The sequence below is a fragment of the Pituophis catenifer genome, unplaced genomic scaffold (genome assembly GCF_029215685.1).
Source record: "Pituophis catenifer annectens isolate HBS135680 unplaced genomic scaffold, rPitCat1.0.hap2 SCAF_3, whole genome shotgun sequence".
In the NCBI taxonomy this organism is placed as follows: Eukaryota; Metazoa; Chordata; class Lepidosauria; order Squamata; family Colubridae; genus Pituophis; species Pituophis catenifer.
The window spans coordinates 98843966-98857666 of record NW_027256883.1 but is presented as its reverse complement, the minus strand read 5'-3'; the positions used below and the strand labels follow the sequence as shown (position 1 = coordinate 98857666).

At 41.7% G+C, this 13701-nt stretch overlaps 1 protein-coding gene across 1 annotated transcript in view; it reads right to left on the bottom strand.

Annotated features, from left to right (window-relative positions):
- LOC139314999 (uncharacterized) overlaps positions 1 to 13701 on the bottom strand; it is a 243268-nt gene that overhangs the window by 195393 nt on the left and 34174 nt on the right. The window contains exon 3 of the mRNA XM_070941024.1: positions 9675 to 11945. Within this exon, the coding sequence (XP_070797125.1) occupies positions 9675 to 11945 (2271 nt within the window). The remainder of the gene's footprint in view (positions 1 to 9674; positions 11946 to 13701) is intronic.

Genomic DNA, 13701 nt, shown 5'->3' with positions numbered 1-13701 from the left:
CTGAACTGGAAGTATCCCAGTGGGCAATTAAATGTTGTTTTCCATTCATCCCCCTCTTTTATTCTCACTCGGTAGTATGCCTCTCTTAAATCAAGTTTGGTGAAAATTTTCCCCTTCCCTAAATGGGCTAACATGTCCTTCATGAGTGGGAGGGGGTAGACATTTTCTACGCAAATCGCGTTGATATTTCTATAATCGACCACCAAACGAAAGGATCCATCTTTCTTTTCACGGAACATTATTGGCGCCGCCACCTTGGGTTTGGCTCGTTCGATGAATCCCCGTTCTAGGTTCTTGTCAATAAAATTTTGCAATTCCCCCAATTCTCGAGGTGTCATGGGGTAAATTTTTGGTTTGGGAAGCTTCACCCCAGGGAGTATTTCAATGGTGCAGTCGGTAGCCGTGTGGGGAGGCAGAGCATCTGATGCCTTTTCGCTAAAGACTTCCTTGAGATCCCAATATTCCTTTGGAATCTTCTCTTCTCCCTCAATATAGTCAATGGCTACTGCCACCCTTTCTGGTTTTATGTCATCCCTTGGGGGGGGCTTCCTTCCCCGGAGTCGGTTCTGCCATGCGGATGCGCAGGACCCCCGTCTTCCAATTCACCTGTGGGTTCCATTTTCGAAGCCAGGGCAGTCCTAGAATGAGGGGTCTCTCCATACCAGGGGCCACAATAAATCTGAGATTCTCTATATGATTCTCCAACTACAATTCAAGGGGTTCGGTCATAAAACTAGCTGGGGCCCCTCCTGCAATTGACCCATCTAATTGACAGAATGCAATGGGTCTTTTTAAAGTTTTTAGTCTCAGTCCCATTTCCTCCACCACCTTGGGGCTAATTATGCACCTAGTGCACCCCGAGTCCAATAGGGCTAACATTTGCGCATGGGCCCCTGTGGATGGCACCCTTACTTCTATGGGGATGAGCAAGGGTTCTTCCGTGTGACTCACCCGATCGTCGGTGTCGGAGTCGGAGTCCGTCTCGCTGTCTTCATCGTGGGTCGGAGTTCCCAACTCACCCGGATATCGGGGAGCGAACTCAACGACTTCTCCTTTCAGGATGGTGCCGCGGGTTTTGGCGGGTATTTTGTCGCCTTTCTTCGGCCCGGCCCTGGCAGCTTTTGGCAGTGGCTTGGAGAAGCATTCGGCAGCCCGGTGTCCTTCTTTCCCACATTTGAAACAGGTGAAGGGCTTTGACTTGGGTTTGAATTCGGCCTTTCCCCCAGCCATCTTTGGTGCCCCCTTACGGTGGAAAGAAGATGACTGGTCCCCCATACGCCCTCCTCAGAGTTGGCTCCATCTCAGTTCGATCTCCACATCCTCAGCTACTATGTACCATCTCTGCAAATCTTCGGGGACCCCCATACTTCTACAGTCTCGATATATCTCTTCATTCAACCCATCTTTGAAACTCTCCAAGAGTCATTTCTGACCAGCCTGTCATATAGGGTGCCAGTTCACGAAACTCTTGGATATACTCTGCCACCGGTCTCCAGCCCTGCTGGATACTCTTCATCCTGAGTCTCGCCTTTCATTCAGCTAAATGGTCTTCAAAACGCCTCCTAAGGGCCCCCATGAACTGGTTGTAATTTCTCAGCAGGAGGGAGTTGTTATTGTGGAGAACCACCATCCACTCAGCGGCTACTCCCTCTAAGGCGTTCGTGACACTTCTCACTCTGGCAGCATCTCATACGTAGTCCTCCCCCCAATCCTGCATGTGGTTCCACACTTGGGTCAGGAAAAATCCCAAGGTTTTCGGATTTCCATCATACTTCCCAGGAAGGAGGGGGGATTTTTGGCTTTTTACATCTGTGAGGGGGGCCCCTGCAAGGCTGGGGTTCTCTGGCCAGCTGCATCTCTTCCTTGAGCTGCCGAAGCCTGGGATGTTTCTTCCTCAAATCTTCCTCTCCCCCACAGGCTGTCTCTTCTGGCTCCCCCCTGGGGCCTTCTCCCCCCTTCTCCACAGGAATTCCAAAAGACTCACGGTTTTTTCTGCTTTCTTCCACATCACGGATAAGCTGCAAGGCTTGTTCCATCATGAGATGTTCCTTTTGCTCCTGCATCCACACTGCCTCTTTTTTAAGGGGTCTGGAAGTCGTCACTCCCTGGGGGTTCTCCCCCCAGTCCGGTAGCCTCCCTACTCCTTTCGACCATCTGGCTTCCTCCGGCTCTAATCAGAGTTTTTCCAACCATTCCGCATTCTCTTTCTCCGCTTGGAGGGCGGCTGCAGTTGAACTCGCTGCCCCCATTTGTTCTCCGTCACTCTCTTGATCTGACATAATTTGGATTTACAGTCCCCGCGGTTTTTGTCCGGGATGACTGGATGGGACTTCCAGCTTAATGTCAGGTGTGCTTCCTTCAATATCCAGGAAAGAAAACCCCAAACTCAATATTTTAAAAGAGATTAGTACTTTTACTGAATATGAAATGATCACAACCCAGGTAAAGCTGGAAGTGAGCAAAACGCGCGAAATAGCAGCTAGTAAGCTTCTCCCCCCCCCCCCGTGTCCATTGACCATCATCCAATCCAAAGGTCTCCCAAAGGTCAGGTGGCATCACATCTGGCAACATCATCTATCAGGAATGTAGGGCAGTTGGTCAGCCGGCCCCTTTGGAGATTCAGTTTCATTTCTTGGAAAAACAACTCCTGCAAAGACACCTCCTGCAATCTTCCCCACTTCGCCCCCTTAACTGGTCCCTCCCCCCGTTTCTTATGGCAGCTGAAGCAGGCAAAGCTGAGGCTGACATTTCCTTTTGAAATGCTGTCTGTTTCAAGAGTTTGCTTTCTTGAGGGGATAGGAGAGGTAAGTCCTAACCTTGCCTTGCCCATGTTTGCTTCCCAACAAGTCTTCAGCTCCTACTCTGGGACATCCCTTGCTCACTCTGTTGTGGCTGTGGCCAGTTGCTCTGACTTCGGTTTCAGACACATGCCAGCTGGCTGCGCTCCTGCTCTGGCCTAAACTGGTGCCGGCTCTTCCTGAGCCAAGACCTCTCCCAGCTTCTTCCTCTCTTCTGAGTCTTTGCTCATAGCTGAGGTTGACCTCCTGGTGGGATCCAGATAGGCTGTTTCTATGAGAACTGATTTAATGTCAACCGTCCCACTGAGTTAGACAACAAAAGAAACTCCTGGGACATTTTTTTCTCCAAGAGTGTAACTTTACTGAAGATTCCATATGGGTATAGAAGTAGAAAAGCCAGTTCTAATGATTTTGCACAAAAACAGCATAGGAAAATTTCCTTTTCCCCCTGGACCCGCCATTGTCCACTGTCCACCAATCGTTTTCACTCTCTTTGTTTTGGGACTGGTGGTTGTTTGCCTCAGACTTCCCCAGCTGGTGGCCTTGCGGTGTTGGATCTGTCTCAGGCTTCCAGTCAACACACTTGCATTCTAAGTTTCCCTCCAAATCTCCCTTACATTTCTTCCCTCCTCCTTCCCATTATAATTGTCTGGTTACAAGTGGGGCTGTGTAGCGAGTCAACCATGATATAGAGGGGCAGCTATACTGAACCTTATTCTCACTAACAGAGAAAAAGTGATAGAGAGGATTGAAATTGCAGGAACTTTGGGGGAGAATGAACATGTCACATTAGAATTCAATATAAAACAGACACAAGCAACAGAACATCAAACCAGGGTTTTAGACTTTAAAAGAGCTGATTTTAACAAGCTCAGAGAGAGCTTGGGAAAGATCCCATGGATGAAAATCTTAAAGGAGAAAAGAACTCAGGATGCATAGGAAACTCTGGAAAATATGGTTATAAATGCCAAGCCCAGTTCCATACCACTAAAAAAAGAAAACCGAGAAAACAAAAAAACAAAACAAAAAACCCAGCATGGTTGCACAAAGAACTTTCAGTCCAACTAAGAGGAAAAAAAGGACAAGTAAAAAATGGAAAGAGGGACACATAACTAACGCAGAATACCATCAAATAGCTTGAACTTGCAAAGATGAAGTTAGGAAAGTGAAGGCTTTGAATGAAATAAGACTTGCAACAAATGTCAAAAACAATTTAAAAAGTAATGTAATAACAGATAACGAACTTATTAAAAAGTCCTTTCATAATTTTTATTCAAATTTGTATAAAAGACAGGAGATTGACATTAAAAATAGATGTATACCTTTCAAAACAACAGTTACCTAAATTATCACAAACCCAGAGTAGACCACAATCTACTTCTTGGTAAGCTAGAAAAAAGTGGGATAGATAGCATCACCACCAGATGGATTTGTAACTGGCTGATAACTGTACTCAACAAGTACTCCTTAATGGGTCTATGTCTACACGGAGGGAAGTAAGCAGTGGGGTTCCGTTTTAGGCCCAGTACTCCTCAATATCTTCATAAACGACTTAGATGAGGGAATAGAAGGGGAACTTACCAAATTTGCAGATGATACTAAGCAGGAATAGCTAACACCTTAGAAGACAGACTTGAACACTGGGCCTTATCTAACAAAATGAAATTCAATATAGAGAAAAGTAAAGACTTACACTTAGGCAAGAAAAACCAAGAAATACACATATAGACTTGGTGAAACCAGGCTTAATAGCAGTAACTGTGAGAGGAATCTTGAAGTCTTAGTGGACAACCAGTTAAATATGAGCCAGCAGTGTGTGGTGGTAGCCAAAAAAGCCAATGCAATCCTAAACTGCATTAACAGAGGGATACAATCAAGATCAAGTGAGGTACTAATACCACTCTATAAAGCCTTAGTAAGACCGCACCTAGACTATTTCATCCAGGTTTTGATCACCACACTATAAAAAAGATGTTGAGACTCTAGAAAAAGTGCAGAGAAGAGCAACCAAGATGATTAGGGGACTGGAGACTAAAACATATGAAGAACGGTTACAGGAACTGGGCATGGCTAGTCTAGTGAAGAGAAGAACCAGGGGAGACATGATAGCAGTGTTCCAATATTTGTGGGACTACCATAGAGAGGAAGGAGTCAAGCTATTTTCCAAGGTACCTGAAGGCCAGACAAGGAATAATGGATGGAAACTGATCAAGGAGAGATTCAACCTAGAAATAAGGAGAAATTTTCTGACCATGAGAACAATCAACCAATAGAACAGCTTGCCTTCGGAAGTTGTGGGAGCTTCATCACTGGAGGCTTTCAAGAAGAGGTTGGACTGCCATTTGTCAGAAATAGTGTAGGGTCTCCTGCTTGGGTGGGGGATTGAACTAGATGACCTACAAGGTCCCTTCCAACTCTGTTAATCTGTTAAAAATCTGTTAAAAACTCATGAATGACCCAATAATGGCTTTTGAGATATCAGAAGCTATAAAAAGAATGAGGCCAGGAAAAGCCTCGGGCCCAGATGGTCTTACAATATTACAAATGCTTTGAGGATGAACTTCTTCAACCACTGAAAGATACAATGAAATGGTATATTACAGGGGGGAAATACACACCAGATGTAGAAAGAAGCTAAAATTGTGTTGCTCCCAAGGGTCAAGATGTTAGAAAGACAAAGAATTATAGATCAATTTCACTATTAAACAATGACTATAAATTTTTTGTCACTATCTTGGCAGAAAGACTAAAGAAGATTTTACAGGTATACTTACATGAAGATCAAACAGGCTTTCTGCCAAAAAGACAGTTAACAGATAATGTGAGGATTGTTTTAAATATCATTGAATATTTACAATATCATAATGAGAAACAGGCTGCCTTAATTTTTCTGGACGCAGAAAAGGCCTTTGACAATCTGAATTGGGGCTTTCTGTTTAAGTGTTGGAAGAAATACTTTGGAGTGAATTTTATTCAGGGAATTAAAGCGATCTACACGTCACAGAAAGCTAAAATGGTCATAAATGGTGATTTAATTAAGTCATGTGAAATTCAAAAGGGTACAAGACAAGGATGTTCTTTGTCCCCTTTGTTGTTTGTTTTGACTGTAGAAAACTTGAATAGAGCTATTAGACAGGATGATAAAATAAGGGGTATAAATATTAAGAAAGAAATTTATAAATTGAGAGCCTTTGAGGATGACTTGGTTATATTTCTACAGGACCCAAAACATAATATAGAACATCTGATGAAGAAACTGAATGAGTTTGGGGCCCTGGCAAGTTTTAAATTAAATAAACAGAAAACAACAATATTGATTAAGAATATGTCCTTTCAGGAGAGTGATATATTGAATACAAAGTCAGATTTTAAGGTCGAGGAAAAGGTGAAATATTTAGGGGTTATGTCAACAAACACGTATTTTACCAAATATGCTTTTTTTATTTCAGACATTACCAATACTCACATCTGATAATCAGGGGTGAAATGCTCCCGGTTCGGACCGGCTTGGGCGAGTAGGTAGCGATGGCGGCGGGCAGTTCGGAGAACCCGTAGCAAAAATTTTCAGATTTCACCCCTGCTGATAACCCATTTAAACAATGGTAGAAGGATATCTCTAAGTTTATATGGCAAGGGAAAAAACCAAGAATTAGATATACTATTGCAAGATGCCAAGGAAAGAGGGGGATTGAGTTTACCACATACGAAATTGTACTTTGATGCATGTTGCTTGACCTGGGCAAAAGAATGGGTGAGTCTTCAGAACAAGAGGTTACTCAAATTAGAGGGCCATGAATTATGGTTTGGATGGCATGGCTACCTATGGTATGATAAAAATAAAGTTAATGTTGATTTCAATAACCATTTTGTTAGACATGCAATACTAAACATTTGGAATAAAAATAAAACAAAGCTCTCTATGAAGTTGCCCCTTTGGTTGTCACCACAGGAAGCCTTTTTTCAAAAGGAAATGGAGGCAAAGCCAGATTGGCTGACGTATTATCTTTCAATTCTGGTGACCCAATACTAAAGACGAGGGAAGAACTTGAATCAGAAGATTACATTTGCCATTGGTTTACTTATCAACAATTGAAAGAAAGGTTCAAATTGGATAAAAAAGTGTTATGGATTTGACTTTGTTAAAAATGAATTGGAAACTTTGCTATGTGGTAACGATCAGTGGTGGGTTTCAAAAATTTTTACTATCAGTTCTGTGGGTGTGGCTTGGTGGGCATGGCATGGCTTGGTGGGCATGGCATGGCTTGGTGGGCATGGGAGGGGAAGTATACTGTAAAATCTCCATTCCCACCCTACTCCAACCACCCTGAAGAGGTTGCAGAAAAAAATGCTTTAAAAGTTTCTCTGATGATCCCAGCTGAATTGCCTGATGGTCAGAGAGACTTTTCAAAGCATTTTTAAAAACGATTAGGCAACTCAGCTGGGATCATCAGAGGGAATTTTAAAGCATTTTTTTCTGCAACCTCTTCAGCCGAAGAGGTGGTTAAAAAAATGCTTTGAAAAGGCTCTGATGATCCCAGCTGTGTTCCTGATCAGCAGAGGCTTTTCAAAGCATTTTTTTTTTTGCATTTGCAGAAAAAATGCTTTGAAAAGTTAAAATAAAAAAAAAAGTTGGCCACGCCCACCCAGTCACATTACCCCACCACCACCAAGCCACACCCACAGAACCGGTAGTAACAAATTTTACATTTCACCCCTGGGACACACATACATGCTCGGAGTTGTGCGTGCATACATGGGGGTGGGGCGCATGTGTGTGTGGGTGCTCGCATTGCATTTTGGGGGTTTAGGCATGCACGCGGGCATACTTCTACTTTATGTATGAAACACAAAGCAACATAAAGGTGCTAAAGTATTTTATACTTATTTCCTGCACTAAGATACTATATAGTATTTGAAATTTAAAAAAGCATAAGGAAGATTGCATTTTTTTAAAAGTTAAAAAGAGAATAATATAAAAGGCATCATTGCCATGCACCATATCTTAATATAAAAAAGAAAATGCATTGTTAGTAATCACTTATGCTTTGAGAGTTCAATAAACTGTACCTGTTCAAAATATAAAACCACTTTTTGATAGAGACAAACTGAATTCTTCAACTATTAGATTAAAAAAAGAATGCAGAAATAAGATCTGAGGATCATGGGCAAGGGTGTCAAACTCAATCGCATCACAGGCTGGAATCATGACATATCGTGATTTTTTTGCCTTTGCGGAATTAGGGTGGGCATGGCCTACACGGGCCGGATACGTCAGTTTGACAGGCCTGATCTAGGGTGAAAAAAATCTCATTATCAAAGCTCTCAAACTGAAGACAACAATTATATTGCAATAGTATAAATAGCTTTCTCTTTCTAAGATATACAAATATATACAAATATGGACATACAGTGGTACTTCAGTACTCATTGTTAATTGATTCTGGGAGGTGCAATGTGTTCCAAAAACAATAAGTATAAACACATTTTTGGTAAGAATAATGACAAGTTCTAGCCTCTGTATTGAGTACCAAACAAATGATGAGTACCTGGACAAAATTTTTATATCAAAATGCATCGACTACTGAATTTGATGAGTTTCAAAGCAGTTGAGTACCAAGGTACCACTGTATTTCCAACTGCCATCTGGGTAAATCATGATTTACTTTCAATTTCTGCACTGAATGAAGGAAGGGGGATTTGATGATTTGAATTAGCCTATCCAATTTTACAATTCTATAGTTCCAAACTACCTTGTCACCTGAACCAGTACCTAGAGAAATGATATTTATTAATTTATTAATAAACTAAGAGCAATTATAAAATTAATTATTAATAATTTATGATTATTCTTTATGATTATTCTTTATTAATGATAAAAAAAGAAGTAGGGGGGACAAGGAGCCTTGGTGGAGCAGCGGACAAAAGCGCTGTAAGTAGCACTTAGCTGCCAGCTGCCTGCAATTACTGCGAGTTCAAATCTCAGCAGGCTCAAGGTTGACTCAGCCTTCCATCCTTCCAAGGTAGGTAAAATGAGGACCCGGATTGTGGGGGCAATAAGCTGACTTTGTATAAAAAAGAACACCGCTTGGGGGGGCCAAAAGCCCTACTAAGCAGGTATATACAGAAGTATGAAGGCTATTGCTTAATGCATTATAAGCCACCCTGAGTCTCCGGAGAAGGGCAGCATATAAATCGAACCAATAAATAAATAAATGAATGAATGAATGAATGAATGAATGAATAAATAAATAAATGATAGCAGTATTCCGGTATTTGAGAGGCTGCCATAAAGAGGAGGGGGTCAATTTATTTTCCAAAGCACCAGAGGGCAGTACAAGAAATGGATAGAAACTAATCAAGGAGAGAAGCAACCTGGAATTGAGGAGAAACTTCCTAACAGTGAGGATAATTAACCAGTAGAACAGCTTGCCTTCAGACGTTGTGGGTGCTTCATCACTAGAGGCTTTTAATAAGAGACTGGACAATCACTTGTCTGAAATGGTATAGGATCTTCTGCTTGAGCAGGGAGCTGGACTAGAAGACCTCCAAGGTTCGTTCCAGTTCTATTCTGATTCTAATATTAACAAATACATCAAAATAATTGCTGTACTCCCAATTGCAACTCATTCACAAACACTGTGTAAGCTAAAAAGAAATGATAAACAATACTGTAGAATACTATATTTTAGTTATCCTTGTATTTAAAAGCTATTTGTTACAAATCTAACACTAACAAATAGTGACTCAAATTCGGAATCAGAGAAATAGAATGTGGACTGAATGCCAAGCACTAATAAAAGGACCAAAACTCACCTCTTTAGATGCATTTGGAGGCAGTTCTGTATCATTTTGAAGTTCTCCATTATTTGCGAAAACAGGAGCGTTGGGACTGAAAATCATGAGGTCACTCTTGGCACCACACTCTGTATTCACTCCTGCGAGAATATGGCTGTGGCGATTGGAATAGGACCAACTTCCCACTCCATTGGCACACACCAGGGTGGCCATACCAGGGCCATAAACCATGGTTTCTTTTGCCTTGCAGTGGCATCGCAAGGCCACATAGATGAGAATAGCCAGCAAAAAGAGGCTGGAAACAGAGCAAATGGCAATGATCAGATAGATGTTGATCGAGTCCACCAGGGGCATGAAGGTCTCCCCTGACCAGTGGAAATGAATATCTGTCCTGATGGCCTGGGAATTTGTCACCAATGACACACTCAGGGTAGCTGTGGCTGAGAGTTGAGGTTTTCCATGGTCCTTCACCAGAACCAACACACTCTGCATTTTGCTTCCTTCTGACTCATCCAGAGAATATTTGGTAGTCATCTCACCACTATACTGTCCCACTGACCATGGGCCATTGCTTTCTTCAACCAGTTCATACCTTAGCCATGCATTGTATCCGGAATCTGCATCCAAGGCATGGATCTTGCCTACAATATGCCCAGGCATCACCGGGACCACTAGAAGAATCAGGTTCTCTTCTGATGATCCTGACACAGCAGGTGCATTGTCATTCTCATCCATCACAAAGATTTGAACAGTTGCATTGCCACATAAGGAGGGAAGTCCAGCATCCTTAGCTCTCACCTGAAACTCCAACAGTTTCAACTCCTCATAGTCCAAGGACTGCAAAGCATAAAATTTTCCACTCTCTGAATGTACAGAGATGTAGCTTGACAATGGCCAGAGCTTCTCATCTATCCAATAGGTGATCAAGGCATTCTCAGCTATGTCTGGGTCCGAGGCAGATATTGTGAAGATGTGAGCACCAGGGGGATTGTTCTCCTTAACAAAAACGGTGTAGGAGGGCTGTTTAAAAGCAGGTGCATTATCATTTATGTCACTAATAGGCACTAAAATGGTGATGCTAGAAGACAGTGGTGGAACACCTTGATCTTCCACTGTCACAACCATCCTGTACTCAGTCACCTGCTCTCGATCTAGTGGTGCAACAATAATCAGGGAATAGTAATTCTTGAATGTGAACTGAAGTTTGAAAGCTACTCCAGTGGGCCAGAGGAAACAATTTATCTGTCCATTGTTGCCAGAATCCTTGTCAGAAGCACTGATGATGGCTACCACATTCCCTGGAGGGGAGTTCTCTGGCAAGGGCACAGAGAGAGAATTCACAGATAATTCTGGAATATTGTCATTTATGTCCAATACTTCAATGAGAACTTTACAATGTCCAGATAAAGTACCCTTATCTTCTGCCACAATTTGAAGTTCGTAGAAATTAATATCTTCATAATCCAATTTTCCAATTACTATGATTTCTCCAGTATCAGAATTTATACTAAACATATTTCTGACATGTTGAGGTAGGCTATTACTAAAAAAATAATAAATTTCTCTATTAATCCCTTCATCTAAGTCTGTTGCATTCAGAGTAATGACTAATGACCCACTAGCTGAATTTTCTAGCAACTTTATCCTGTAAACAGATTGGTTAAACACAGGAGGGTTGTCATTGACATCCAGCACATTGATGACTAGCTGAACAGTTCCTGTGAGTTTTGGTTCACCCCCATCAGTGGCTGTCAGTACTAAACGATGCATAGGGCTCTCCTCTCTGTCAAGTGGAACCTTCAGTACAAGAACTACAGATTTACTCTCATCTTCATCATTTCCTGAATCCAGAACAAAATGGTTGCTTGGGCTGAGCTTGTATGTTAACAGAGCATTAGTACCAATATCTGCATCAGAGGCTCTCTCTAACGGGAATCGGGTACCAGATTTTATCAGTTCAGCCATGCTCAGGATCTGTTCCCTGGCTGAGAAGATGGGAGGATTGTCATTCATGTCTTTGACTTCAACCTCCACATGGAAGACCCTCAGAGGTTTTTCCACAATCACCTCCAGATGAAGGACACAGTTTGCATTCTTGATACACAACTCCTCCCTGTCTATCCGGGAATTTACAAACAAGATCCCATTCTGCAGGTTTACCTCAAAATAGTCCTTCTCTCCTTTGGACAGCATCCGGAACATCCGAGGCACCAGCTCGCTCACCTCCAACCCCAGATCCTGGGCGATGCGGCCCACAAAGGTGCCGTGCTGGGATTCCTCCAGCACAGAATAATGGAGCTGGCCGCACCCCATTTTCCAGGCGGTGTGGAGCAGAAGCAGCTGCAGTAGCACCTTCGGCCAGGTAAGCATTACAGACACTGGCACAACACCAACAAGCTCTTCTCTTTTTCTCTAAATATCTTGCCTTAAAGGTGTCAGGAGCACAGCCCACCTACCCCAGCCATACTGGCAATGTGTTCATAGGTTGAATCTTGAATTGTTGAGCTTTCTCTGGTTTTTTCCCCCCCTTTCTTCTTTTAATATTCCCATTGTGGATCTGGGTGGTAGGAATGTCTGTCCCTTTAAGGGAGGGGCTCTGCATTTTCAGTTTCACTTAGAGTGTTTCCTTAGGAAACAGCGACCTCTTGTGACTGATTTTCAAAATGTAGAAACAGATTTCCTTCTGTATTCATGACAAATTTCTAATAATCATTCCATCTTCATTCTCAAATAAATAGACTTTTACATAGAGTGCTTGGCTTTATTTATAAATTTTATACATGCATTTATTCTTCTTTCACTGAGTACACATTATATTAATTTACCTTGTACGTTTTTGGATACGTATTTTCATTTCTATATATAGCGATGGCAAGTGTACTTGTTTACCTTTCTTGTTCCCTTCTCCATTGCTCAAGGTGACTGTGATGCCATTAAAAGAAGACTGGACTGGCTTGAAACATTTGAACCAAAGTTTCATCCAAGATGAGGAACAATATATTGGTAGTGCCAAATCCAAATTTGTCTCAGGCTTCTACAGGAAGTTTAAAAAATGATCAGGACACTTGTCTATGCATATGTATTCATTTCCTTCTTACTTACAATAGTACTTAGAAATGTGACAAATGTTACATAGATATCTCATCTGATATATTATCCAATAGGCTGACATATACTGCAATCCATTTGAGCATATGCACAGTGTATAAACATTATATATATTGGGAAGAAATGTTTTGGATCTTGCATGAGCACAGCACCTCTGCGCCACTGAATAAACTAGCATATCTTTACCTGGCTTCCTAGCTAGCCTCAGGAAGTAAAAGTTGCTTCACAAATTGCATTTCTGATGTTGCTGCACTAATAAGTTTTCCAGGCAAAAATATACAAGAGGTTTAGGCTTAAGTTTATAGTGAGTTATAAGGTTAAGGTTTATAGTCTCCTAAAATAGGTACTAACAGCTTAACTAATCAGCAGAAGTAATGAGTAGCTTTTTTAATACATCTCAATGTATATTTTTCCACTGCTGTATAAATGTGTGCTCTTCATTTGGAAAGCAGAATGGATTATCTGAACTTAAAAAAAAAATCTGAATTATGGCCTGCCCTGATCATATCTCTTTTCCCACTCATGTATTCCCATGATTTTGGGTGGAACTGTTGCAATATCAATATACAAAACAGATAGAAACAGCAATTTCTAACTATCACCCACTTAGCTTCCTAAGTATAATTTATCATTTTATTAAACTTCTATGTTACCCTACTCCCAAGATGGGTGGCTCACAAGTAAAAAAATTAAAACAAGAAAAAAATACAGTAAGAGGCAAAAGTTAAAAAAAAAATGTTGGCAAGAATGGCAAAAACCAGACAGGAACAAAAGAGAAGCAAAGCCACACAATACAAGTCTGGGCAGAGACAGGTCTTCCTGTCTGGTCCCTCAGCCCTCAGGACCTACCTCCATTCTCTGTGCTTCCCTCTGAAGCCCAGGCTTAAGCAAAACAACCCCAAAAATAGGATCCACACCAAGAAGGTGTCCTGGTTAGTAAACTATATGCAAAACATCTGAGCCACATATTATCAGATTTAAAGAGTTAAAGAGTCAGATT